The sequence below is a fragment of the Condylura cristata genome, unplaced genomic scaffold, assembly GCF_000260355.1.
Source record: "Condylura cristata isolate star-nosed mole 26May11 unplaced genomic scaffold, ConCri1.0 scaffold00021, whole genome shotgun sequence".
Lineage (NCBI taxonomy): Eukaryota > Metazoa > Chordata > Mammalia > Eulipotyphla > Talpidae > Condylura > Condylura cristata.
In genome coordinates this window covers 17451058-17478531 of record NW_004567122.1, presented here as the reverse complement: position 1 = coordinate 17478531, position 27474 = coordinate 17451058, and the positions used below count along the sequence as shown (strand labels likewise).

At 39.1% G+C, this 27474-nt stretch overlaps 1 protein-coding gene across 1 annotated transcript in view; it reads left to right on the top strand.

Moving 5' to 3' along the window:
- CEP120 (centrosomal protein 120kDa) overlaps positions 1–17097 on the top strand; it is a 51474-nt gene extending 34377 nt beyond the window's left edge. Inside the window, exons 19-21 of the mRNA XM_012728046.1 lie at positions 5255–5353; positions 12536–12681; positions 15381–17097. Of these exons, the coding sequence (XP_012583500.1) occupies positions 5255–5353; positions 12536–12681; positions 15381–15615 (480 nt within the window). The 3' untranslated portion in view covers positions 15616–17097. The remainder of the gene's footprint in view (positions 1–5254; positions 5354–12535; positions 12682–15380) is intronic.
- Positions 17098–27474: the final 10377 nt, after the last annotated feature.

Here is a 27474-nt window from a genome sequence, read left to right as displayed (position 1 = left end):
GCTATTGCCTGCACCTCATCCCACTGTAGGTCTCTCCTTGCCTTTTCCCTTCTGTAGATTCAACCACTAGGGGGGACTAACAGAAGACCTGTGTGTGGCACTTGGAAAGTTGCCAGAGTACTTCTTTCTTCTCTGCTTTCTCTTGTTTTCTGCAGATTCTTTCCAGCAGGCCTCCCTGTAGTTCTGGCTCACGAGGCAATCCTAGTTTCTGGTACATCACCACAGTTACTACTTCCTGGCCCTTCTCTTCCTACTTTGTCCTGCATAGCAAAGCTAGGGGTTTCCCACGGCTGCCAACAACTATGTTTTCTTCCATATTATTTTTAGTAGTTCTGCTCTTCCAGTTTCTGAATAGCCGGCTTCCTCTATTTGAAACAGCCAGAGTGATTTTGCATTGCCCGGCAGGATGCTGATTGAGCCAGTGATTTTTTTTCATTATCTGCAATAGTATGTACTATTTATGATAAAGCACTAAATGCATTATGAAGGATTAAAAACTGTTTAGTATGTAGTCAGCCAAATAGCAAGTTACAAAAGGAGACAAGGTATTTACCCAAATAATTACAGTGAAAGCAGTGTTGCTTCTGTTGAAATGTGCACCTTAACTATAATGAAGTGAGTAAATTTGAACAGATAAATATGTGCAGGAGGATATTCCCGCATGTTGTATGTACAAAAGTATAGAGGGAAAAGATCTTAGCTCCTGAGTTAAACAATGTGTTTCATCTGGTAAGAAAAGTCAGAGAGTAATCTCAAGTGTTTATGGGAGTGAAGATTTTTTTTTAAAAATTTATTTATTTATTCATATAGAACTGGGGTACAGGCCAGAGATGCGGAGGGTGAGAGGATTCATCAGAGACAGAGCGGGAAGCAGAACAGGCAGATGGACGAAGTACACTGCTGAGGGGAGCAGCGGGCAGGTCAGGAGAGGTCTGCCTTGCCATTTGGACTCCTCCGGGGCAGGTGGGGATCGAACTCATGCGGAAGTGGCTTAAGCTTCTTAGTGCAGTGCTTTAACCTGCTGTGCCACCAGGGAGGGCCGGGAGTGAAGATTTTTAAGAACTTTTTGGGCAGGTGGAAGTAGAGAATTATAGTTTCAGACATTACATTTGTCATGCTCACAAAGTAGTCTAGGTGGAGAAACAGTTACACTTGACACAATTTGAAAGAAAGTTCAGCTTCATGGACAAAAAGTAAGGGAAGGAGGCTAAAAAGGAGGCAGTGAACATGAAGGACAGGGTAACAGTAGTTGAGGGAAAGGCCTGGTGTTTGGCAGTTAAGAAGTTACTGACTTTGAAGAAATCAGATCACACAGTGCTAGAGCAAACCTGGCATGCAAAATAAAGACAAAGGCCACCAGCTTCGACTGTTGAGGAAAGCTTACTTCGTGTGGGAAAATTTGGTAATACTTTCAGATTGTGGATCAGAGATTAACACCAAAGAGAAACTAGCCCTAAAAGAAGGGATCATTGACGGAAGGCATGCGGTTGAAAGGGTGAACATACAGAATATGTGGAGGCAAAAATAAGAGCACTAAAAAACTTAGCTAAGATTGCTGCTGAGAGCCAGGAGTTAGAGGGCTTTGATCATACCTGACGAAAGCTAAGGGGAAGGAAGTAGAGCTGAGTTGAGTGCTGAACAGTATCGTTGTGGAAGTGGCTGTAGCAACTGCCAAGGGGAATTCTGCAGCAGTAGTGATGGAAAAGGATTGCAGATGACCTATTTATAAGTCCTGCTCTGACAAAGTTTAGAAGAGTTCCTTTCCCCAGTGAATCCAAGCTGACAAAGGTACCCTGTACTGAGAGACTGGTAAAATGAAAGCCAAAAAATAGAAGGATCCTGGAGATGGGCTGCATTTGAAATTAGACTTGGTCTGTGTTGGGGGAAGGACAGGACAAAGGTCCAGGAGCACAGAGATTACTGAAAGTACACAAAGTAAAAGGTAAAAAAGGTCATGACGAGGGGAATGAGCTAGATTTTAAGATCTTGGAAATGAGCCTAGACAGTGAGAAGTGCAAACCTAGCACTGACATTACCAAGCAGAGTGGGGAGCATATTCAGGAGTGGCAGTTTTGAAAACATGCGTGCCAGAGCCCCTGTTAGCTCAGGTTGTCACTGCGTCAGAGCACGTGGCCTTTCGTTGGCTTTGCTTCCTTCCTGAGACAGCTACATCTTGACAAAGCTTTTTCCTGCCACCACTCCCACCATTTAGAAACCAAGCTGACCTTGGAATTGAAAGATGACAGTGAAGAGTGCAAGCGAGCAGACGAGTTGGTGGTGACGCGCAGTGTGTGCCTCAAACAGAACAGTAGCCAGAACATGGCAAGACAGACTTAGAAGTCCTTGCTCTGAATCCTGGTTCTACCATTTACTAGGATGTTGCCTCGGCAGGTTTCCTTATTACCCATGTCCATATCCTTTGTCCCCTGGTGAGTGCTTAGCACCGAATCTGGTACATACTGGAAGAGTAACGTCCTCCGGAGCACTCACCAGGTAGTATCTTGACTCTCACAAGCTCTCTCGGAGAAGGGAATTTATAACGATATTCTATTAAAAGTCACCAAACATGAAAGTATCAGTACTACTATGAAATTGTTGAAAGAGAAAAAAACAACAAACCCATAAATAAGTACTACTTGTGGATAGAACAAGTTGGAGGTCAAAATGACAAGACATGAAAAAATTCCAAAGGACAAATGAGCTCCAGACCTAATGAATTCATCCATCATGTTTAAGTGTCTAGTAAATTGAGCCTTCTTTTTAAGAAATTCTTTGCAAATGTTTTGGGTACCAGAAGAGGGCAGAATCTTATTCCTTAACTACAAGCTGAGAACTTCTTTCATTTCTGATTGCCTAATCTCTTCCATGTAACAGTTATTCCCATTTTCACTGAAATAGTCTAACACACGCTCAAATTAAGACATACTTTGAGTTCCTTTTATGAAAAAAAAAAAAAAAAAAAACTGTGATAGCGTTTGTTTTTCTTGTAGCCAGGAAATACCTTTTAAATGGTTTAAAAATAATTGGGACTTTTGAAAGTAAAATCTGGTAAACCTAATTTAGTAGAACATACATACAGAGATTGAAATGGCAAGCAAAAATTTATGTAATGAAGAATATTTCAGTGACTGCCCATGCTTATGTTAAGGGAAAATAGAGCAGAAGCTCATGATCCTTTGGAACCCTCAGTGTTTAAAGGGTTGGTAAGGTAACTGAGGGATGCCGCGGAGTCTTACATGAATGTAGTATAATCATATGCCAGGGAATGTGCGAGAAACTGTCCTGATAAATTATATTTTTTCAGTGGCCTGAAGCCTAGGCCACAGTAGTCTCTACACTGTCCAATAAGGAAGTAGTAGCTAGTTTAGGTGTGTTTTGTTTTCCGTAGAGAGTGAAATGATAAAATTGAAGGATTTGTACATAGGACAGAGTTGAGGCCAAGATGACAAGAGATGAGAAGATCCCAAAGTAAGCTAACAGTTCCTTGTTGCAGATTAGATCTAGGGAGTAGGGGCCAGGAGATAAAGACTGTCAGATCTACTCACAGTAAGGACTCTGTTAACCCAAAGACCTGGAATGTCCTCAAATTACATCAGAACTTTGCTGTGTGTGCTGTTTTCCTGGGAATTGGGTCCATATATTTCTTTAGAATCACTGAGGCATCTGTGTTAAAAAAAAAAAATGCTGATTTGGTTATAGGAATGAACGAAGACGTGAGGTTTGTGTCTCAGATTTACTGACTACAGGTTTTTAACTTACTACTGACTGTATACATATTTGAAATTAGTTTGTGCAACCATGCACGCGTACATTATCTTCACCTGTTAAAACTAAGACAACTTACCAAAACAGGTTTTTCAGATGGCATCAGTCCCTTGGGTACTAACAATCTCAGATTCATTCCTGTCTAGTCCTTGTCTCTGGGCACAACACTCCATCACCTATAGACATGATTGCTTTTGTTAGGAATACTAGTCTCTTATCGCACAGCTATAAAGAGATTTTTGCTATTCCTCTGACATATGCCCCACTGTTAAATTACCAAGGAACATGTATAAATCTTTGCGGCGTAAGTGGAAGAGATCATCTTTGATAATCTGAGCATTATTCAGTTTAAGACATATGAGTCTAGTTGTGAAATGTCAACACATTTAAATCCAGGCACTAGGGATTTATAAAGCAGAAAAGACCTTGACTTCATGAACTCATATATTATTGCAGAGAATGTTCTGGTCTTTGTGTGAAGGAAATTTGGCAATTTGCTCTTCATATGAGTTTCCTCAAGTTTGAATTTTTATGTCGTGTTGTTGGTTTTTTTCCTGCAAATCATTAGGAATTGTGTGTATGGGAAAAATGACTCGATATAAAAAACAATTAGAGCACTTTAGAAAACAGTATTTTACTGTAACTTGCACATTATTACATTATCACTTAAATAGTAAATCTGTCTGTTGGCTGCATGAATTTGTTTGGTATTTTGTTTGAAACATTGAGAGAGTACATTCCAAATCATAGCCAAGTTGGCTGTAGTTCATGCACAACAGATTGCCTGCTGCAAGTATAAATAACCTTATTTTTTTTTATTTGAGCCACTTTGTTGTTTTTCTTTATATATTTGACGAACAATGGAAAATAAAAGTTACATGAGTGTTATTAAGGAACTTTATTTTTCTTCTTCTTGGGTTTACTTTCACATTCTTAAAATACTTCTGACTTTGTACTCTCTTAGTAAACTGCTTTCTGATAAAACATTTCACTGTTTTCAGCATTCTGTGATTTTTGCCAAAATATTATCATGAGAGTATCCTTACTAGCTTGCTTCATTCAAAGAGAAAATGCTACATAATTATTTTCTCTGGATAGAGTATAATTGAGTTTCTAAGGTTTAGACTGTTAGCTAAATTGGAATGCTAAGTTAGAACAGTTTTTTGGTGAAAAAAAAATGTATTTTCCACTGTGATCTTTATGTAATATACAGTTTTTAGATACATTTATAGTAACTGTCTGGTGTTTTAAGACTAATACAGTTCTCTTTCGTATGGACTGTTAGGCAATAAAAATACAACTATATTTTAAACAAGAAAATGTTCATGTGCCATAATATTTATAGTAAATTATATAACAGCTTTAGATGATGTTGTACGTTACACTACATAAACTCTTTTCTTAAGCCAGACTCTTTGTATATATTATCTTTCAGTGATTGTACACAGTGGTATAGTGTTTCACTTGATATGATTTTAATCACTGTTAGGTTGAACTTGAAAGAAAGTTGGAATCTGCAACTAAGTCTAAACTACATTACAAGCAGCAGTGGGGACGAGCTTTGAAAGAACTTGCCAGACTTAAGCAGGTATGTAGTTAATAGCTAATGATGGATTGTTCTTTTTATATCTTTTCTACTTTACAAGTTTGCATAGTTGGCAATAGCTGTTAGGTTCACATGTCTGCATTTTTATCTTCATGTGCTATCTAAGATTTGTGCAAATTCTGTTATTTCAAAAACAGATTTTTAGATCTCCCCGCCCCCGTTTTTTTTTTTTTTTTTTTTTTTTTTTTGTTAACTGCCAGCTATCCTCTTTGTCATTTCCCCCCAACATTCCCAATGAAAATTTAAGAATAAACTTAAGTTTTCAAATTTCAGGACATATAACTTTTTATTACAAGAGTTTCAAAATACTTTCCCAGGTTGTTTTTACATTTTTTCCCTCTTTCCTGCTACTACATAACAAATACTTTTTAATGAGAGAGATTAGATTCAGAATACAATTAATATTAATCTATTTTAGTCTGAATGGAATTTGGACCCTAGGGGCCCAAAATTAAAATGTCTACGTCACCATATTGTACTGTATGCTTACCACCTTCATGGTGGAGTGTGTGCTAGACTGAGAAGTAAAAAGTACTATAGTTGCCTTAATATTTCAACTCAATATTTCTAAGTTGTGTTTTGAGTGTAAGTGGGGTAACGCTACACAAAACAAAAGTATTTTTAAATGCATGAAAAATCCTATAGTACTGGGCCTCCCATAGCCAAGCCCTGCTGTACATTTATAGATACGGGTAAGACAGACCTTTCCCTCAGGAGCTTCCAATTTAGTAATAGAGAAGAAATAACTAAAAATGTGGTATTTACTGAGTAATAGTGAGAAAGAACCTTGAAAACAAACAGTACATGTGCTTAATAGGATGAGACAGTTCTCCAGAGAATCGGTTATGATTTAGGAAAGTAGTAGGGAAATACAAACACAAATATAGTGAATAGCCTGGTTATAGCAAAGTGGTGTGAACTCAGGGATCATAGACTCTGCTCAGAGGCCAAAGGAAGGCCTGTTTTAGAGGTCATTTCAGGTGACAGCACAGTAACTTAGCGTTTACTACTTGATGCTTAGTGGAAGAAATGGGAACTTGACAAGAAGATTCTTTAAAAAGACATACTTGTAGCAGATTCTGTGGAGCACTGTATACCTGACTGGAACACAGACTAGAACATCAAATATGCCAAGGGTTCAAGCAGTCGTGTCTGGAAAGTTTCCAGTATCGATAATACTGTTATTAAGACTGGTAAGAAATTGAGTAAGCAATTAGAAATATGGATCTGATGTTGGCCTTAAAAACACAAATGAAGGAATCCTTTGCAGAGGTAAGAATTCTGTCTGCCAGAGCCTTAATTACCATGGTTAAGAAGAAGGAAGAATAGAAGGAACAGAGTAACTGGGGAGACAGCGGAAGAGAGAGCTGCCCCTGAGGAAGGAATATGGTGAAGGAGAGGGCTAACGCTGTGGTATTAATTTTAAGGCATTATCAAAGTCAGCAGTGAAAAGAGAAAAGTGCTAACTGTTGACTAGGACTTTTCCTTTGGAGAAGTAATATGAACCTTGGTATGCTGTGTGTATTGACAGGTGACAGTTGTTTTCAGTTTGAGGTGAATTTTAAAATAAAACATACAGTATGCTGAGCACAAAGAACCCTCCAAGTTCTCAGTTACGAGTGACATGCTAGGGTGGTCTTTTTTAACAGTAGATTCAGTGCAGATGCTGCCATCCAGGACCCTGTCTTCCTAACACGGGTTTTCAGACACTGTGGCTGTCTTCCAGCTCTTCCACTTAATCCGTCATTTTGTTTACCCTTTTTATGTATTTTGTACCCTCTTACTCAAAAACCGTTATGAGCCCAGTGATCCTAGCTTTCTCACTGCAGACCAATTTTATTCCTTATCCCACTAACTTTCTGCTTTAGAAACACTGTAAACAAATTTCAAGGTCACTAGGCATCACTGATGTTCTACAGACCACATTTGAGATGCAACACTTCAGGAAGTAATATAACAGACCTTGGGATTACCGTAGCAAATTGTGCTTTATGACAGCTTTTGGAAGATTAAAATCAGTAACTTCATCTAATTGGCACAATTCATATGGCAAAATTCAGTTTTTTCTATCACTTTTTATTAAAAACACATTTATAGTGTTTGAATATAAAATTGGAATCCTCTATCTACTTTTGTCCAGAGGATTGTTTGTGCGACTTCTTGTTTAAATTGGATTAGTACCATGTTAATTTTACATTGCCTCTGGTGAATAGCCACGGGGCTATAATCTCTGCCAGTAATTTGTCACAGCAAAACCCTCTGGAGGGCCATACAAAACATTTGTGTAGTACGGATTAAACAGCAAAAGCCGTATCTTAGATTGTTAATAAATGTTAATGACAAAGCCCAGCTGGTGAAGCTTGGAAATGAGATCTAATGCTTGGTGCCTATTGCCAGAGGAATGTTTAAACAGAGATTTCCATTACGCAAAGGTGACCTCGTACAGTCAATTTGTGAATTAAAAATCATAATCTTCTAATTAGTTAGAAAAAGCTCTTTCTTCTGATTTGCAACCATAAAAGTCTGGGTTTTCCAGTTGTAAACATTTTGTTCTTTCGTAATGAGGTAGACAACAGCTATAAAATGTGTCAAGCATCTCACAAAATGGGCCCTAGCTTAGAAAACAAGGAAGTGATAGCTAGCATTTCAGATTTGGTATCTTTGGTACAATGCCGAACACTGACTTTAGAAAGTTCTAGTTGTCAGACATCTAAGGGGCAATTACGATTGGCACTTTGCTGCCGGTATTCTAAATAACATTTCTTGCCAACTTATAGTTACTTAGGAAGAAAGCCACTACTTTTTAAAAATAAACAAATCATCACTAAGAAAAAAGTATGTGTTGTCGAGGAAATTTTCACACTTTTACTATGGGGCTTGTATTAAAACTAGGTATGTTATGTTCCCAGGACACAAAACAGAACTGAGATTTTTGGGTAGGATGTGGGTCCCTTACCATATTTGTGCACAGTAGATCTGTTTAAAACTAAGCTGATATATTTAGTTAAAACAACACAGACTTCATTGGCTGACATCAACACTATCTTGTCCAGCCTCCTGCTTATCCACTCAGAGTAATTAATTTGATTAATTTATAAGTAATTTAGCCAAGGATGGGATGTAAATCTTTGTTTAAGAAAACAGTTGGAGGTCCAAGTCTTGGTTAAAAACTGTGTCTTGAAACCATCCAGGCCCTCCTACTGACTTGTCAGCTCTGGGTTATTTTCAGAAAACTTTACTTGAGTTCCTTATAAGTTGGTTCCCACAGACTTCCATGGAGTGTGTGAGTGGGAGAGTAAGTAGTGGCCACTTTTTAGCCATTGTTTAGTCTAGTATATGTGTGTTTACATCTCCTCTCTGGATTTATAGGCAGCCAAGGCAAAATAAAGATTATACTCACTTGATTAAGGAGCCTTTAGCCCAGAGCACCTGGCAGCAGAGAGCATGTCTTTCACTAGCCGCTGGTCTGGTGTGTGCATGTGTGATGATTATTAATACCCGGCACTTGGTTAAAAATTCAAGGCATCTGAAGGTTTCTCTGAAGTTTTTGAGCTAAAAATTTTTCAACTTTCTTAAATACACTGCTTCACTATTCACCTAAAATTAAAAAATTGACTGTCTAAAATGAAGTAGTTCGAGGACAACAGCAGACTAGAGTATTCTTCGTGGCCCAGCCCCCACCTTTCAGTTTGGGAAAGCCTTTTCTCAGCTGTGTCCTTTCCAGAGGGAGCCACTTTCCTCACCCTGATCTTTGTTACTTTGTTTACTGATAAACCCTTTCATCTGTGTTTTTTAGCCTTCTGTGTATGGAGTCATTCTTTGAATCGTTTCTGACTCAATCATTTGAGATTTATATTTACTTGCATCAAAACAGCTAATTCATTTTTGCTGCTTTTAAAAACGCATCAATGTATGTGCCAGAATTTGCTTATTCAGGCCTTCAGTGGACATGTTTTTCCCAAGTTGTCTTACGTTTCTACATGTAAGGCATGTAAAGGGTTTTAGTGTTTATAGCTAAAAGTGGGCTCTTTTGGGTAGGAGGGTCGCTCATTCTTCAGCTTCACTAAATATTGCCAAAACATTTTCCAGAGGGTTGTTCTTTACTACTAAGCATATTTTGATGGTCATTGTCACTTGCATGTCTATTCTGTGTCTTTTTAGGTCTTTAGCTTAATAGGAATAAACCAGGCAATTTAGATTTTGAAGTCATCACTTACCAAAGTTTGAAATAACTACTGTCACTATGTTCTAGAAATAGGTGATGTGATAGTAAAATACATTAAAACCATGGAATCTTTGGCTTTTTAGCCATTGTATAGAAATACTGCAACTACCGTATAAGAATTCAATAGATGGATTCAGTATAGCAAAGAGCATAAATAACATATCGAATAGAGTGACTGACACCTTCTGTGTAATAACACCCTGTCTTAGTTCAAGTGGATTACTGTAACAGAGTGCCACAGACTGGGTGATTTATCAACCAGAGAAGCAAGTCTTCAGATCAGGGTGCATGCATGGTCAGTTATGTGTCTGTCGCCCTGCTTCACATATCAAATGGCCATCTTTTTGGCTCGCCCTTACATGGCCAAAGGGGCTAGCAAGCTCTCTCAGGCTGCTGACAAGACAGTAGAATCCCATTCACAGAACTTGCTCTTATGACCTGCTCACCTCCCCAAAGACGAACTTGCCTTCTACCACTATCACATCAGAGTTTCTGCTTTACTGTAAGTTTTCAAGACATGTAAATATTTAGCCTATGACAATTGCTCACGAGAACATACTGGCTGAAAATATTATCAAAGTGATAAAGATGTTAGTTTCCCAGATTCAAGAACACCTATGACCTATAAATAGGATAAATATAAACTAGAGTATATTGAAACATTAAAAGCTGCACAGAGTTGTTTCGAGACTAAAGTAATTCTTGAGAAGAGTAGAATAACATCCTCCAAGTTATTCTTTAAGAAAGTCAGTAACAACCTAATATGCTGTATCTATTACAAATGTTCTCCTTAAATTCAAGTGACATCATCAGACTTTTCAGGTTTATAAAAGTTTGGAGGATTTTTGGTGGCAAACCAGAAGTTTAGTGGGTACTAAAAGGTATTTCAGTCAAAGGGAAAATGACCCCCAATGAAATCATATGGAGAAGGTGCCATGAAAAGAAATGTAACTATGAATGGGTGTTTGTTGATTGTAGGAAAACAACAGTCATATCACAGTGTTTGTAGTAGTTTTTTTTTTTTTTTTTAGTACATGGAATATGTTCTGTGCCCATGATACGTAAAATAAGTAGGTCTTACCTTCACTATTTTTCAAAGTATCAAGACATATTTATTGAAGGCTGTGCTTAAAGAAATGTACAGCCTCAAGTGTGCTTAGGAAATATGCATCAAGCCTATTCTTCTAAATATCCCTTTTTAGGGAAAAAAGGAATGAAAAGGAAATACTCAGGATGAATAGAAATGCATGAAATACGAAATAAAGATACCAAGTTTGTTCCAAAGGGAACCACTCTCTTCCTCCCGCACTCCCAACACATAACATCTTGCCCAAGACTACTCGAGGGCAAGAGAATAGTGCCAGCTCGCACTGTCAGGCACCGAGGGGGCGGGCCACAGAACGACGCAGACAGGTAAAGCTCGGCACGTCATGACTTCAACTTTGAATTTTCAGGAGATATGTTAGGAAGAAACAACTAACACAACACAACCTGCCCTAGAAACTTAAGAACAGAGAAAAACTCTTCTTTTTTTAAATTAAGCCAGTATAACCTTGAACCTAAAATATGGTAAGGCTATCATTATCAAATAAAATTGGTCAGCCTGTCTCCTGAACACAGATATGAAATGTAGGTATCTTTAAACAAAGCTAAACAAGTATTTTTTTTCCCCACCTTGAGAGAATAAAGGAGAAAAACAAATCAAGTGATCATATCATTAGAAACCAATAACTACTTGCAATCTTAGCCAACTAAAAATGAACCGCAGGGACTCCATCATGTACAGATGGCCTAATGCCCTGTGACCAGGAGTTTGAATTCTTGGGGTACCCAGTGGACACACGTGTGCAGAGTGCCACAGGGCATGTACACGAATGTGCACATCAGCTTTTGAGTACCAAAGTAGAAACTAACCCACTTGTCCCTCAACCGTGGACTAACTTGTACCTAACTCAGTGAAATGCTGTGTGGTTAAAAGTCATCAGCCGCGCATGGCCTGAACCTGGTAACGTCAGGAAAGCAGCTGACAAAGTAATGTGCTGGCCAATAAGTCAAAACTTATTGTGGAGTTACAAATTTGGGAAGCAGTAGTTATTTTTGGGATAGATGCAATGGTTAGTCATTGGGAGGTAACAAACTTCTGGGGTTCAGAAAATCTTGTTTCTCCACCTGGATGGTGGTTATGTGATTAGTTCCCTTTGTAAAACCTTACCAAAATATATACTTCCAATTTTTATGTTATTTAATAGATGTTTCGTTTCAAAAAGATGACACGTACCTATTGACCCAGCTCTCCCCCTGTGCAGTTCTGTCCTAAAGAAAGAAGAGCATCTGTTCCTAGACAGCGATGCACAGAGATTGGGGGACTTAGGCTGTGGCAGGGCCATGTACCGCCGCCTCCTTTGCAGGCCCCAACGTGTCTGTTTTTTAAGACTGGCGAATTTGTCACAGAGCATCTGTTCTGTGAAATGTCACATTTTAAAGAAATTTTATGGGCAGATTTTTTTATGATCCTGGAGAAAAACGTGAAGAGACATTAGCCCCTGAGGTGAGTGTGACATTAGTGACCACAGCAAGGACAAGTATTAACATGTTCTTCGTACACCTTTGGATGATTAACCACTTCTTAGTGGCTGCCCTGCCCACTGGTTCTTGACTGAACTCCTTTTGTTGATAGCTGACTCTTGCCATCACCTCTCGTGTGCTCAGCCAAAGTCGTTCGTTGATTGTGCCATGAATAATTGTGGCTTATAACGCAGAAGTATTGGTAAGAGTTTTTTTTTTTTTTTTTTTTTTAAGAGAACCTGAGCTCTACAGAATATGCGACTCAGAGAACCAGCATTGGTTTACCCTGGGTGTCGTCAAACAGAATTATGTGGGAGTCACGTGAAATACTTTAATGCAGGTAGTTGAGCTCTGACTTGTCTCTTTCTTTGAAGAGGGAACAGGAAAGCCAAATGGCCCGTCTTAAAAAACAGCAAGAGGAGTTGGAGCAGATGAGACTACGTTACCTGGCTGCTGAGGAAAAAGATACAGTGAAGACTGAACGACAAGAGCTGCTGGATATAAGAAATGAATTGAACAGGTACAGGAACTAAAGAGTTTTTCATATACGCGTGAAATTTCCAGTAGGGCAGGCTTCTAATTGGTCATTGGTACAGGGGAAGTAGCACATCAAGTCTTTCAAGGTGAAGGCAGGTGAATATGGTTATTTGTAAAACAGACTGTGCCACTGTGCCGAAGACCACTGCACACGGGTTCTTTGTGCAACTGTGCTCCGTGAAATCCAGCTAGCTTATTTCCATTCCCAGAGCATTACTGCTCAAAGTCATATAACCTTTGTGAGTCTTGTGAGATAATTGCTACTATTTCAAGGTAATCAACTGTTGTGAATTTTAATTGCTTAAAGCATAACACATTTCCAGTGTAGTTACTGCCAACATTAATAGAGTGGCTCTTATGTATTTAACCCTTGCTGTGTGCCAGGAGCTACTTTTAGTGCCTCGTGCCGGTCTCATTTTTTCAGTTTTCACAAAACATTCTGGGGAAGATATTTTACCCACTTTGCGATTTAAGTGCCCTTTCCACAGTCACACAGCCAGTAAATCTGGGAACGAGAGTGTCCATCTGACTCCAGCAGCTGGCTGTTTCACTCCTCTGCTCCCGTGGCCTTCTCTCTACTTTTATGTTCCAACTCAGCACTGACAAACTCAGCTGTGAAGCATTCCTATCAGTGTGTAAAAAACACTCATGGAAATCATATCTTAGAGACTTTCCAGTGGGATGTGACCAACAAGTGGTTAGCAGAGTGAGAGATACAGGCCTGAAGAGAAATCTTAGAGTACTACATTGCCATTTTCAGGTATCTGGGGGCATTCTGTACTAAACAAAAGTAAAGAGATTACCCTGCTGAGCAGAAGCAACGCCAGTCACTGCAGTGCGGAAGGACACATATGGAGTTCAGTGTAAGAAGTAATTCCCAGCCGGACTACAAAGCAGAAGGTTCCTCGTGACAGGAAGTGTGAGTGGGGCTCAGATGGAGCATTCGTTCGGGAGTAAAATTTCCTTAGATAACTTCATGGGCTTCAAGTACAAGGTTCTAAAATCTTATTAGACTCTTAATTGATGGTTTGCATTTCAGTACAGATTTGCTAGGACCTATCAGTTACGTGTAAGTTCTGTGTGTCCTTCAGGCATGCACCCGTCAGCTGAACTAGCAGGTCCAGCGTTTGCCGTTGTGTGTCATGTGTTTGCTGAGGGGACCTTTCACAAGTGAGCCGCAGGCCACAGTAGACAGACACTGTCCCTTATCCTCCCACATCAGCTGCTGCAGTTGATGCCATATCCCACTAATAATTTGATTTCCAGCCCAGTCCCAAGACATAATGCCATCACTATTTAGCTTTTTCCCCATAGGGCGAATGCTAACATTTGGCATCCTTCAGTTTCCTGTTCTCTACATCTTCTGAACAAACTTCTAAATACTACCAGCGGTCCCTTTCTGGGGCCCAGACGGCTGGTCTGGCAAAGCCATTCCCTCGCCTCACTGGCTTCCTCCTCCCTTCTCGCCCACGCTTGGTGTAAATTCAGAAGGTGTCTTCAGACTAAGTAAGGCAGAGAGCACCAAACCATCCAGAAGCAGGGTCTTAGACTCAACTGCTCTATCTTATTTAGGAAAACAAAGTTTAGAAGTAGTTGCACATTACACCAGCCAACTGCCTAGGGAAGTATAGTTGCATGTTCACACTGCACACTGCACGTTAAATTAAAACATAATCTACGTCCCAACTTAGGACTGAGGAACAGCACTACTGAGCATCCTCGCCGTCCTCCAGGCAGTGAGTGATGGCATCCCACGGGAAATACTCGAGTCCCAGGCTGGCCTCTGTGCTGTTTCCCAACTCCTAGTTGAGATCACACACTGACTCACGCTTCCTGGCCCAAGGAGCCTTCTGCTTTGGAGAGCCATTGAAAGTTACTTCGTATACTGAACTCTGTATGTGTCCTTTCACTTTCCAGTAACTGGCGATGCTTCTGCTCAGAAGGATAACCTCTTTTTTTTTTAATACAGAAGGCCTCCAGATATTTGAAAAAGGCAGTCTAGTATAGTGCGTCTAATTAAAGATATGAATGCAGAGTCTTAAAATGTGCATGTCTCCTTCAAAGGGCATTTATAGAGTTTGGTTTTCTATAAGTACTACTGTGGAATTTATATCACTAAAGACTTTTCTTTTTGATTTCCTGCGATATCTTGCAAACCTAGCAGTGTTTGGTATAAATTAGTATTTCACTAACATTAGAAGAAAAAAATCTTGTTCCACAGCAGTAGGAGCAACGGGTTGAATAACAACCTAAACGCCAACAATGAAAGATGACTGAATCATGGTTAAAAATGATGTGATGTTCTTAAGCCAGGTAGGAGAAACACTTAATGGGAAGTTTTAATCAGATTAAAATATTCTAAAAATACAGTGTTGCATATATATTAACTCTTCAGAAAAAGACCTCTTTGAACTGTATTCGAATTAAAAGAAATAGAAAGAATTGTTACAGTTCTGCACTTGTCATGTGTTCAATAATTAGAAAAACAAGTATTGTTTTCCAAACTCCCTTTTCTATGTGCTAACTCTGGGTAGCCGAACGGAACGCTGGCTTTTGTTTGCCTTCTGAAATATTACTACAAAGGTATTTTACCGTTCACCCTTTTCTTTCTAACTGGTATTGTTAAGGAAACCAAAGCTGGTCGGCTGCCAGCTAGAGTGGCGTTTGCTCTTGACTCCCCAGGTTAAGGCAGCAAGAACAGCCGCAGTACCCGGATTCCAAAGAGATCGCCCGTGGGAAAACGGACCGCCCGCAGGGCAGCGTGCTGGAGGAAGGTTTGGATGATTATCTGACCCGCTTGATAGAAGAAAGGGATACTTTGATGAGGACGGGGGTGTATAATCACGAGGATCGAATAATCAGTGAACTCGACCGGCAGATCAGAGAGGTTTTGGCCAAAAGCAGTGCTGGTAATTGATAACATTTGGACAATCTTTACAGAGACTCTACGTCAGAATTTTAATTTCATCGATATACCCTCCAAGGAAAGGGGAAAATAGATGTTTCAAAAAGCAAATTTCAGTTTTTTATGAGCACATTTTTGTATGTTATTGTATAGTATTTATTTGCTTTTATTTACTCGACCTCTCGTTTTGGTTTTGTTTCTAATTGCATTTTATATACTCATTTTCAGTGTTTCTCATAATTTATAGTTTCATGGCTAACTTTCAAAGCAACTTTTCACTAACTTTTTTCAAGGAGAAATAACTGCAATAATTTCCAGTTATGTAATTCTTCCTCTCAAGCCAACAGACTATATTTTGCACTTTAAAACAATGTGTCCTGTTCACATGACCGTAGGTATCTTAAAAGTTGAGTCCAGTAGTCAATGATGTAACCAGTTTGAAACTCATTTTTAGATGATCTGTCTTTTTAACTTGTGACACTTGCAAGTGACAAGTTTGAAAGCAGGATCAATGCAGAGAAGCCATGTGATTTCTGAATGACAAATATTTATTTAAATACAGTTTGAATTTTCAAAATTTAACTTTAAGAATAGAAAATAACTTAGTAAGCCTTCTTTTCTGTCATCTGCTCAAGACTGCACTGTTTTGTTTTGTTTAATAGTCTTTTTTTTAATAGAAATACTACTTACCTCAGACCCTGTGTAACATACCATGAACAATAAAAACAACAAAGACTTTTTTCACTCTACTTTCTTAGCTAAACTTTTTTTACTCCCCCTCATTTTAATCAATCTTTTTCAAAAGTACATGAGGTTAAGTCATTGCGTTGATATAGTGCCATGTCTGTGTAAACTTTGAGAATTCCCTTCAGAGCCAGCATTTGCCCTTTAAGGCATGCTGTCCATGCCTCTCGAACAGGACACTCAGGAGGTTTATAAAAAATTCACCTAATTGGTGGCTCCTAAAATATATATAGATTTCTAATTTTCTAATATGCAAATAAATAAGTATATACTATTTAACAATAACTTCCATAAAAGCATTGTGGGCTATTTGGTACCAAGTTAAATTTCTGTTACTTTCAAGAAGGTGTATTTCTTGTATTGGGAGTTAACAGCCCCTGCTTACTTTCTATTTTTTTCCCTTGTTAACATAGTATAAATTTTCTAAAAACAACTCAGCAGAGTAAATAACAGAAAAATTATTGAAGGAGAGGATAATGAATCTATGAATCATAGCAGGAATTTGAAATATTAATTATGGTCAGACATTTTCTCTCATTGATTTTCGTGCCATAAAAGCGGAACAGAAGTATTCTTTGTGCTTGGGATGGTAAAAGACGGTGCCTTAGATTGTTTGGAGTGCTGCGTGTGACTGTTTTCAAACACTAGAGGGGGCCTTAGAATTAAAGAAACAAAAAGGACTTTTCCAAAATGGATGCCTGGTTTATTTTGCCTTCTGTCAAATGACCTATTGGCTTTGCAGTTTTACCAATAAAATCATCATTTTCTGCATCTTTGAGCTCCTGAGCAGTCTGTTCTTTGGTTTCTGAATAGAGTGGCCAAGTGCTCGTCCCTTACCGAATCCCTAGAATGCCTGGTCTCCTAGTGCTCACGTTGCAGACTCTCCTGAGCCTTGAAATTGGAGAGTCTGACATTTTAACACCTTCTTGTAGTCCTTCTACAGCAGCCATTTCGTGTGTAAGGGGAACTGAACATAATCGCACTAATCACGCCACTAAATTGCCGTCAGTGCCTGGGAGTTGAGAGCGACCGCATAGAAGAATACATGAGTCAGTGAAGGGCTGGGTGTTCTCACTGATCAAATACTTTCATCTGAAATCAAATTGACCTTTTCAAATGTTTGCAGTGTCCTTTCATAGAGAAACTCTGGTTGCTGACACAAACCGTGTGGACACCTGGGCTCGTGGGGGTGAGCAAATTCAAGGGCGCGGCACGGCATTGCACTGACAGCACGCGGTCTGACCAGCTGACTTTCTTGTCCACTTACTGCCTGGCTAGACACGCGGAGGTGAGTCTGAGTGCACCGAAAGCCTCACTGCTTTCTGTCCTTCCTCAGCAACCCAGGACAGACCGTCTTGGTTCTTACATGATAGGCCCTCTGGTCTCTCATCACCATCGCGTCTAGCTTGACTCACTTCGTTTTTATTGATACCATAAAATTCACCATTGTAAGTGATGCAATTCCGTGGTTTTTAATACACTCACAGTTTCATGTCCATCATTACTGTTTAAAGCTGGAACCTTCCCATCAGCCCCAAAAGAATACGTCACACCCCTCTTTAGGAAGCCCAGTGCAAAGGTCTGGCATTCATGAATGATACTTTGCTGTACACCACTGCTTTTTAAAAAGGCATAATGTAAATGAGAAAATGTGCTGCTCTCTCTATTATCGCTGAACAAGCTGGTTGGTGGTAGAGATGGATTATACCATACTTTACCCCGGGTTTCATAGAATTTGGCCTAACAGGAAGCAGAGGAACCAGAAAATAAGTGCATGAAGACAGATCAGATCTGACTTGGTCTGTAAGTCAGGACTGAAGCGATGCCTGCTACATAGACACTCGGTACCTGCTGCCTGATTGAATTATTGACACATTAAGTGCTCAAAAACAGGCTCTCCTGACCTCACTACTGCTCAACACTGCCTGCCTGGTGTTTTCATGCTGAACATTTTCTGCATGTGAAACTTGTGGTCAAATTGTTGAAACAATCTGCCTCCTCATTCCTTGACCTGAAGGATGGATCCGACATGTCATTAACTATTTTGAGCACACCTTTGTAAACAAAACCTGAAGTTAGTGAAGATTAGGTGTTCCTGAACTTTAATGTTTATTGTAAAATTCTTGAAAGATAGAAAACAGGAAAGCATTACTATTTCAAAATTAAGGTATTCTTTCTTAAAAAATGACAAGAACTGGGCCCTCCCTGGTGGCGCAGTGGGTTAGGATGCAGCACTGCAAGGTAGCTGCAGCCCTTCAATGCAAGTTCGATCCCTGGCCCCGGAGGTGACCCACATGGCACAGCAGACCTCTCCTGTCCCATTCATTGCTCCTCTCAGCCGTGTACTTCACTGATTTGCCTGTTTTGCTCCCCACTCTGTCTCTGGTGAATCCTCTCACCGCCCCTGCACCTCTGGCTTGTACCCCAGTTCTCTCTGAATAAATATATACATCTTTAAAAAAAAAAAAGACAAAAACTAGGGTCTTTGAAGATAGTTCAGGCCACAGGCATAAACTGGAGAGAGAACTTTCCATAAATAGGTTACCAGTTCCCTAATTAGATTTAGTATCTTTTTCTTGGTGGTCTTGTTGGCTGGGTGGGGGGGGAGGGTCTTAATGCATAAAGTGATTTGTAGGGGAGTGCTGGAATCAAGACTGAGTGAATAATGTTTGCGATGTATGACTTGAAAATGTAAATCCATCTTTGATATTTGTGTTTTGGTAACTACAATAGGCCTTAGAGTTCAGGTTCTTCAGTGGGCACTTTTATTTTTTGACACCTGGAGCAAAATTATGCCTTATATCCAGCAGGAGACATAGATGTAACTCGTCTATCTTGTAAGAGATGATTAAACACCTACATTTTTCATGGAAACCAAAAGAATTAGAGTTCTCACTGATTCTGTTATATAACCTCTATTTGGCATCAAATTAGAATCTACTGTTGTTAGGAATGTAACTGTAGAAAGGCTGTTATATGCTTAAATCTCATTTTATTTGCTTCTCTAGGGGTTGTCTTTGTGTTTTCATTATAAATGTTTTCACAGATGTAAGCTCTTCACACATAAAGTTGCTGAGGTGGACACTCAGAAGTTTAGCTTTCAAATTGAAAGGGGATAGAAATCTGCTTAGAAAGATTAATTTATAGATAAATGATTTACTCACTCTGATCCATTAATGTACAATAATCCCTAGAGGCTTTTAAAGATGTTGTCATTATGTTCTTAAGGTTTTTAAGAATGTTAAACCTGTCATTCATAATAGGAAAGAACGAAAATAGGGCCCATTTATAGCTTTTTTCTTGGAAACATTTCATCTACAAATTCATAGACAAGTTTTTTTTTTTCTTTTCCAAATAACTTATCTAATACTTGGAAAGCACAGCCCTTTCTTTGATTAACAAGTTAACTAGCCCAAAGCATGCAAATTGATGGGATGAGTACTGAATTTTCCTTAATATTTTAGATTAAAACTTGGCTAGAGCAAACAAAATATTATTTCAAAATCCTACTTTGACATCATAGTAAATTTTAGTGAGTACCAACCCAACAGTGAGTCTATGCACAGTAGGTTTGGAGTGTTTCTCAGTTCTTCAACAACTCACATTGAGCATAATTAAAAGCATTATTAAAGAGCTCATTTCACTTCTTTTTACAAAAAGACTTAGTTACTAAAATATTTGTGTTTTCTTGAGAAAAATTATGAATTTCAGGCAAGACTGTTCTTGCATTACTTCACTTCAATTTGTATTCTATGCAAAATATAGTGCTCTCAAGAGAATATGTAAAATCAAGAATTTCAAGAATATCCCGCGCATGATCTTCATCACTCTGTTTAGACTGATGAGATAGTGAGCAGGTTTTTATAGGCATCTGATTTTTGTGTAGAGGAAGGAAATTTCAACTCCTGACTTAGCTGCCTTGATTCCAAATGAGATTAATGTTCTTGTCTTGATTTCTGGCAGTTTATTTAGGTAACTAAATAAACATACCAAGTAGAAAACAGTTTTGTGATTCATCTTCAAAAGTAAATGAGCCCACACCTAATAAACATTAGCAGAGAACGGTTCAGGATGGCAGGATAGGGAGAGCTTGTGCTTAACCTGCATGGTTATCACATAACTACCCAGAAGCAGACCTGAAATCTAAGTCTTCCTCAAGACTTAGGGCAGGCGGGGAGGGGCTCATTAAAGAAAGAACACCTTGGGGTGCACAGGAGTGGGTGAGCTAACACCTGGCACCCCGACTCCCTGATCTAGCATAGCAAGATAAGCCCCAGAACCCCCCTGCATTGAGGGTCAGAGGGAAATCAGCACAAGAAAGCGGATTTGAAAAGTAGACACCAAAAATTCTCCTTTCATTAGCCCATGAGTAGACCTGGTTGCCCCCAAACCCACTACCTAGTACCAGTCTGAAGTGTGCTGGACGTGGTGAAGGAATCCCGGGCATCAGCCTGACAGGGTTAGCCTGAAGGCAATAAACTATTGGGTTCAGCACTAGTGAGCTCCACTGTGGTACCCACCTCATGTACTACACTCAGAACCTGCGGGTGAATCTCTGAAGAGTGCTCTGCCTGCCCTCGCAGGTAGCCAAGCTAACTGCAGGGTGACCACAATCTAGAGGCCACTCCTGGTAGACAAGAAGGCCGGCGCCTGTCAGCCCCACCTGCATGCCAGCGAGAAAGCCAGGCCCTAAGCCAGCATGACCTTTGTGACCCGGCAAGCAAGTGGGTCCAACACCTGCCATACCCACCCTTTGCCAGGCTATATGCACACTCGAACCTCCTGTTCCTGCTGCCATCACTGCCATTACCTCAGCCGCCCTGGGACTGGGAGTTGTGTGCTACCACCACCAGCAGCCCAGCTTCCTGGTCCTGTGTGCCACAGCCTCACTAGCAAGCAGAGGGATTTGCCTTCTGCAGCTGCTTCCCATGTGTGGCACCACAGGGCCTGCCTCAGTGTACAGCCTGCCAGTCCATGACCACCAGCAGTGCAGGCAGCTCGTAGCCTGCACGGACACCCCACAGCAGCTAGCTGGAGTCTCCGCACAACTGGACACACTATACCATCCCAGTGAGCATACCTCAGTCCTGGGTCTAGGCCAGAGCCAACCAATGTGTCAATGCCTGGCAGAGTTAATAACCCTACTAAATGCTGCCTCAGCACAGCAGACAAGCGCTCTAGACCACAAGGAGGACACACTTAAAGTGATTAACTCAGCAAGGGGGTGTGAGGGGTGGTCTTCTGGAGTCCACGTGAGATCACCTGCCTTACGACCAAAGCCTGGGCGTTAGAATATAGTTAACATAAAACATACACAGAAATAGTGCCACAGAACCAGGCCACGTGTCAAGCAGAAGACTGCCGAAGTTAAAGAACAAAATCAAACCAAAAAAAGAACCTAAAAAATGGCTGTTGTCCAACTGCCTGAAGACGAGTTCAAAGTAATCGTCATAAAGACACCCATTTTAGGAATAGAGCGGATGCTCTAGAAAATTTAAGGAAAAGCCACAAAGAGGTTGCAGTTCTGAAAAATAGAACTAACAAATGCAACAGAGGGATGTATGGTAGATTAACAAAAGCAAAATAGTAGATAAATGAGTTAGGAGACAACTCACCCCGACAGTTTGTCATTCAGACTTAAAAACTCACTCTAAAAAAATATAGTCATAGTAAAAGATATATTTCACAGTAAAATTCATCTGGCAGACAGAAATGAAAATAACACACTCTGAGGTGGGACAGGTGGACAATCACAACAGTACAAGACTGTCTCCAGAAACAAGAAAAATCTCTAACATTATACCCAAAGGCACTGAAAAGTAAATAGAAGAAAATAATGCAAAGACAGGAGAAGGAAGGAAATAATAAAAATTACAGTAGAAATAAACAAAATGACACATACACATGAAAGAGCAGTGAAATGAAAAGTTGCTATCTTGACAGGCGTTTGGTTGGACACATTAATAAAATTTTAGATTCAAAAGAAAGACACGAGAGAGAACCAGAAGCATGCCAATGAACTGGACAATCGAGTTGAAATAGACAACCTAGAAGAAACACAGTAGAAACGGAGCCGTTCAATTCAAAGACTTAACCATGAAGAGACAGAAAATCTCAACAGACCAAGACAAGAAATTGAAACAATAACAATCTCCAAACCCAAGTCCAGGAGCTTATAGCTTTACTAGTGAACTGTACCGAATACTCGAAGTTAATCGAATGACCCTACTTCTTAAACTTTCCCCAAAATTGAGGAAATACTTCCTACCTCCTTGTGTGAGTCCAGCCTAACAGTGATATCAAAAACAGGCAACAGCGCACAACTTACAAAACCAACACCCAAGCAAATCCCGCCCACAGGAGACTCGCATTAGCTATAGGGTTACACACCAATGGAAAATGAAGGAATAAAAAAGAAAACTCATGCAAATACAAAGCAAAAAGAAGAAGAGAAGTAGCTCAAGCTGCCTGGTGCCGGACTGTTCTCTGGTGATGCAATGTGCAGCATTGTCTGAAGATGGGGTCCCTACACTTCCATATGGAGACAAAGATGGAGACCTCTAACTCACTAAAAAAAAAAAAAAAATTTTTAAGCACAGTGACTATACTTACATCAGAAATGAGACAAAGATCACTACATAATGATAAAGGGGTCAGTGTACCAAGAGGGTATAAAAATGTGAATATATATATGTACCTGACATCAGAGCACCTAAATATATCAAAGCAAGTTTTAACAGATCTGAAGGCAGAAACAGCAATTTGATACACAGAAAATCCAGTACCCCCCTTTAGACAGAGAATAGATTGCCCAGAAAAAACAAAAAATTAATATAGGCACAATGGAACTTAAACTGTTCTGCATAGTAAATGAATCTAGCAGACAGAAAGAGAACATCTGAGGGTTACAAAATAAATCAGTAAATTTAAGAAGACTAAGCCTATCACGATGTTTTCCAACTATAGTAGTGTGTATGAAATTAGAAATCAGCACGAGAGCAGGGAAGCTAGAAAATTCACCAATATGTGGGAGCTAAAGCCCACATGAACTATCAATTGGTAAAAACAGAAAGGAGGAGTTAAAAAAAAAATGAGACAAATGAAAATGTAAACAACACATCAAAGCCAATGCTTACAAAATGCAGCAAAAACGAGATGTCTATTAATAATTAGGTATTTATACCTATACTTAAAATAAGTATCTCGGGCCCTCCCTGGTGGTGCAGTAGGTTAAAGCGCAGCACTATGAAGCTCTCCACAGCCACTGCAGCACGAGTTCGGCCCTGGCCAGGGAACTAACCCACATATGGCACAGCAGACCTCTCCTATCTCGCCCCTCAGCAGTGTATTTCAATAGATCCACCTGTTCTGCTTCCCACTCTGTCTCTGGTGAATCTTCTCACCCTTCTCACCCCTAACCTGTATCCCAGTTGTTGGATGCATAAATATTAAAAAGAAAATTAAACTTCAATACTCCAATGAACAGAAATGCAAATATCCTCTCCAAAATACCAATTTCAACACAACATTAAAGAAACAACGTGATCATGTGAAATGTAGCTCTTGTAGACAGCATGGCTCAGCACAGGCAAATCAATATAATTCACCATAACAACTGAATGAATGAGGGATAAAAATAGCATTATCTCGATAGACTTTAAAAAATAAATCTGCAACGTGGTCCAGCAATTCTACTTTGTGGATAAAGAAGAAGATATCAGAAATCTTGAAGAGGCACCTGCATACTTGCGTTCACTGTATCATTATTCACAACAGCCAAAATATGCAAACCACCTAAACAGAGTGGATAAAGAAAACAGGGCACATACATAGGAGGGAATGTTTCACTATAAAAATACAAGTACTATACAGTATAACTTATAAGTGAATCTTTAAAAAAATTTTGAACTCAGGCCTTCCCTGGTGGTGCAGCGGGTTAAAGCACAGCACTAAGACGCTTAAGCCACTTCCGCAAGAGTTCGATCTCCGCCTGTCCCAGAGGAGATCCATATGGCGCGGCAGATCTCTCCTGACCCGCCCGCTGCTCCTCTCAGCAGTGTACTTCGTCGATCTGTCTGTTCTGCTCCCCACTCTGTCTCTGGTGAATCCTCTCACCCTCCGCATCTCTGGCTATACTGTACCACAGTTCTGTATGAATAAATAAATAGATCTTAAAAAAAAAATGAACTCATTGAAACAGAATAATTGTTACCAGAGGTTGGGGGTATGAGGGAGATGGGGAGATAGTTGTCAAATCATGTAATACAAACCTTCAGATCAATTGTTCTGGAATCTAGTGTAGCATGGTCACTATAGTTAATACTATATTGTATATTAGAAATTTTCTGAGAATAAGTCTTGAGTATTCATGTCACGCAAACAGTGATTTTTGTGAAGTGTTGGGTGTGTCTGTTAACTAGATTGTGCTGATCATTTTATAATGTAGGCAAATATCAAATTACCAGGTTGTAATACTTGAAGTATATACAATCTTGTCATTATTCTTCAAAATGGAAAAAGAAAATGATAACAGAAAAATACAGGCATTAAGACTGAAATGTGAGAAGTAAAACTATCTTTGTTTAACTGGTAGGATAACTGACTATATACAGATCCAATGGGATTACAAAAAAGCTAAGTGAATTTAGCAAGGTCACAGAATACAAGAAAAACACATAAAATATTAAGCATGTTTCTATTTACTAGCAACAATCTCAATAGCACAAAATCATGCTGTATCAGCAACAAGTGTCGTAAAAACGTCAAAGCATTTAAAACTCTTACTTTGCTGAGAAAACCTAAATCTAGATGCTGTGTCTGTCAGAAAATTCAATTTTGTAAAAGTATCAACTGTCTCCAAATTGAGCTACCAATACAATTTTTAAAACATTTTATAATAGTTCATTTTTACATATTTTTGTGCATTTTTCCATCTCAGTTGCATTTCCCTCCCCCCACTGTACCAATACAATTTAATCCCTATCGAAATCCCACCGTGGTTTCTTTTTTTTTTTTTGATAGAAACTGAAAAACTGATTCTAAATTTTATATTGAAATGCAAAGGACCAAGAATGGCCAAAACAACTTTCAAAAAGAACAAATCTGGAAAACTAACACTATTATGATCTCAAGATTTACGAAGCGAAGGTAATGAAGGCTGACTAGTTACAGAGAACTGAAAGTGGAGTTGGAAAAAGATGCAAAGGACTTTTTTTTGTCAAGAAAGGACTTGTGACAAATGGTTCTGAAAAACTGGCATGTTAATACAAGTTTACTTATAAATTTTAAATGCAAAATCTAAAATGCTAAATGTCTACAGAAATTATAGGGGTAAAATGTTGTGATTTTGGATTGCACAAAGATTCCTTCCATGTACCAAAAACAATCCCTAAATGAAGAAATTAATAGAATTTATTATTTTTCAGATTATTATCATCAAAATAAAAAACCATGCTCTGCAAACACACTAACTAGGGAATGGAGTGGAGGGAATCAAATTGGGAGAAAATATTTGTAAGTCCTGTGTAATACAACATTTGTACCCAGAATATATAAGCAACTCTTAAAGTTAATGATTAAAAATGGCACCCAATTCCTTTAAGTTCAAACAAATGGGTCCTAATTTACTAACAAGAAAAAAAATCTGCAAATAGAAATGTCACTAGTAAGGTAAATATCCAGTCGAATTTGCAAAATTCTACTATTGCAAAGATGGTGAAGTAGTCACAAATGTAGAATAAAAGACAGTAGTCGCAAAAAATCACTGCAGTAATTTGTTAGTGGATGCAGTGGAAGTTGTGACATTACAAACAAAATGTGGGAATAGGGAGTTGGGATACAAGTTGTGGTATATAAGCGTCACTATAGCCACAAAACAAAAGCCTACAACAGAGACACAAAATAGAAAAGGATTCTAGCCATAACCCTAAAGAAATTCCTCAAGCTACAGAGACCAAGAAAGGAACACTAGAATTACAAAATGGGCAGGAAACAATGAGCAAAATGGCTAAAGTCGACACTTAGCGTAGGTACATATAAATTGTGTGTGGCTGACTGGACTTTACACTCCATCCAAATGTCCACATGCGAGCAGGGCTACTATGCTTTATCAGACCAACTAGACTAAGGCAGTGACTTACTCTTGAGTATCACATGTGGCTGAGGCTGTGTGTGTGAGGGCCCTTATGTATACAGCATGCATCACTGAGCAGTTGGGATACATTCTGAGCAAGGTGTCCTTACACAAAGTAGAGTGTAACTCCAGAAATCTAGATGACGCAGCCTACTTCCCATCTCAGCCACGTGGGATAGCTGCGCAATGCCACCACTGTGTATGAGGGCCACCACTGAACCCCACTCACTAAGGAAACACGAGCCCACCTGTGGTGTTCTCCTTTTTCTTTTTTTTATAGCTTGTTTTTTTTATCGTGTGAGATGTGTGTTGTTGTTTTTTCTCTTATATATATATATGTGTTTTATATATATACACACATATATATATATTTGGTTTTAGGACTAATCGTCCCAATTATTTCAAACTTAACCATCAGAAGAATTTTTTTCAGGAAGGACTGGTTTATTGCTGCCATTATTTAGAATTGGCTGATTGGTAGTAATCAAAATATTAATTAATAATATGGTAGTAATAAAAAGATTAAACACCTGTATTATTATGGAGACAATGAGCTAAAAGAGGAAAGAAAACTATTTCATTTTAAACTACATCCAAAAGAATTAAATACTTATGAGTAACCTCAAACAAAGGAGGTGAAGAACCTATACAAAGAAGACATTGTTAGAATAAATAAGAAACACAAGGAAATGGAAAAATATTCCTTGCAATGGATTGGAAGGATTAACATTGTTAAAAAAGCCATCTTCACACAGGTGATTTGGTGATGGGAAGCCCGCAAGGATTACAACTGAGATGAAAAAATGCACAAAATGATGAAAAAATAAACTATTATTTAAAAAAAAATAAGGGCCATCTTACCTAAAGCAATAGACATTCAATACACTCTCATTTTCAACATTCAAGGAAACAAAAGTTATGGAAATTCACATGGAAACACAAAAGTCGCCAAGCAGACAAAAGCAATTCGGACCAAAAAACAAACAAAAAACAGG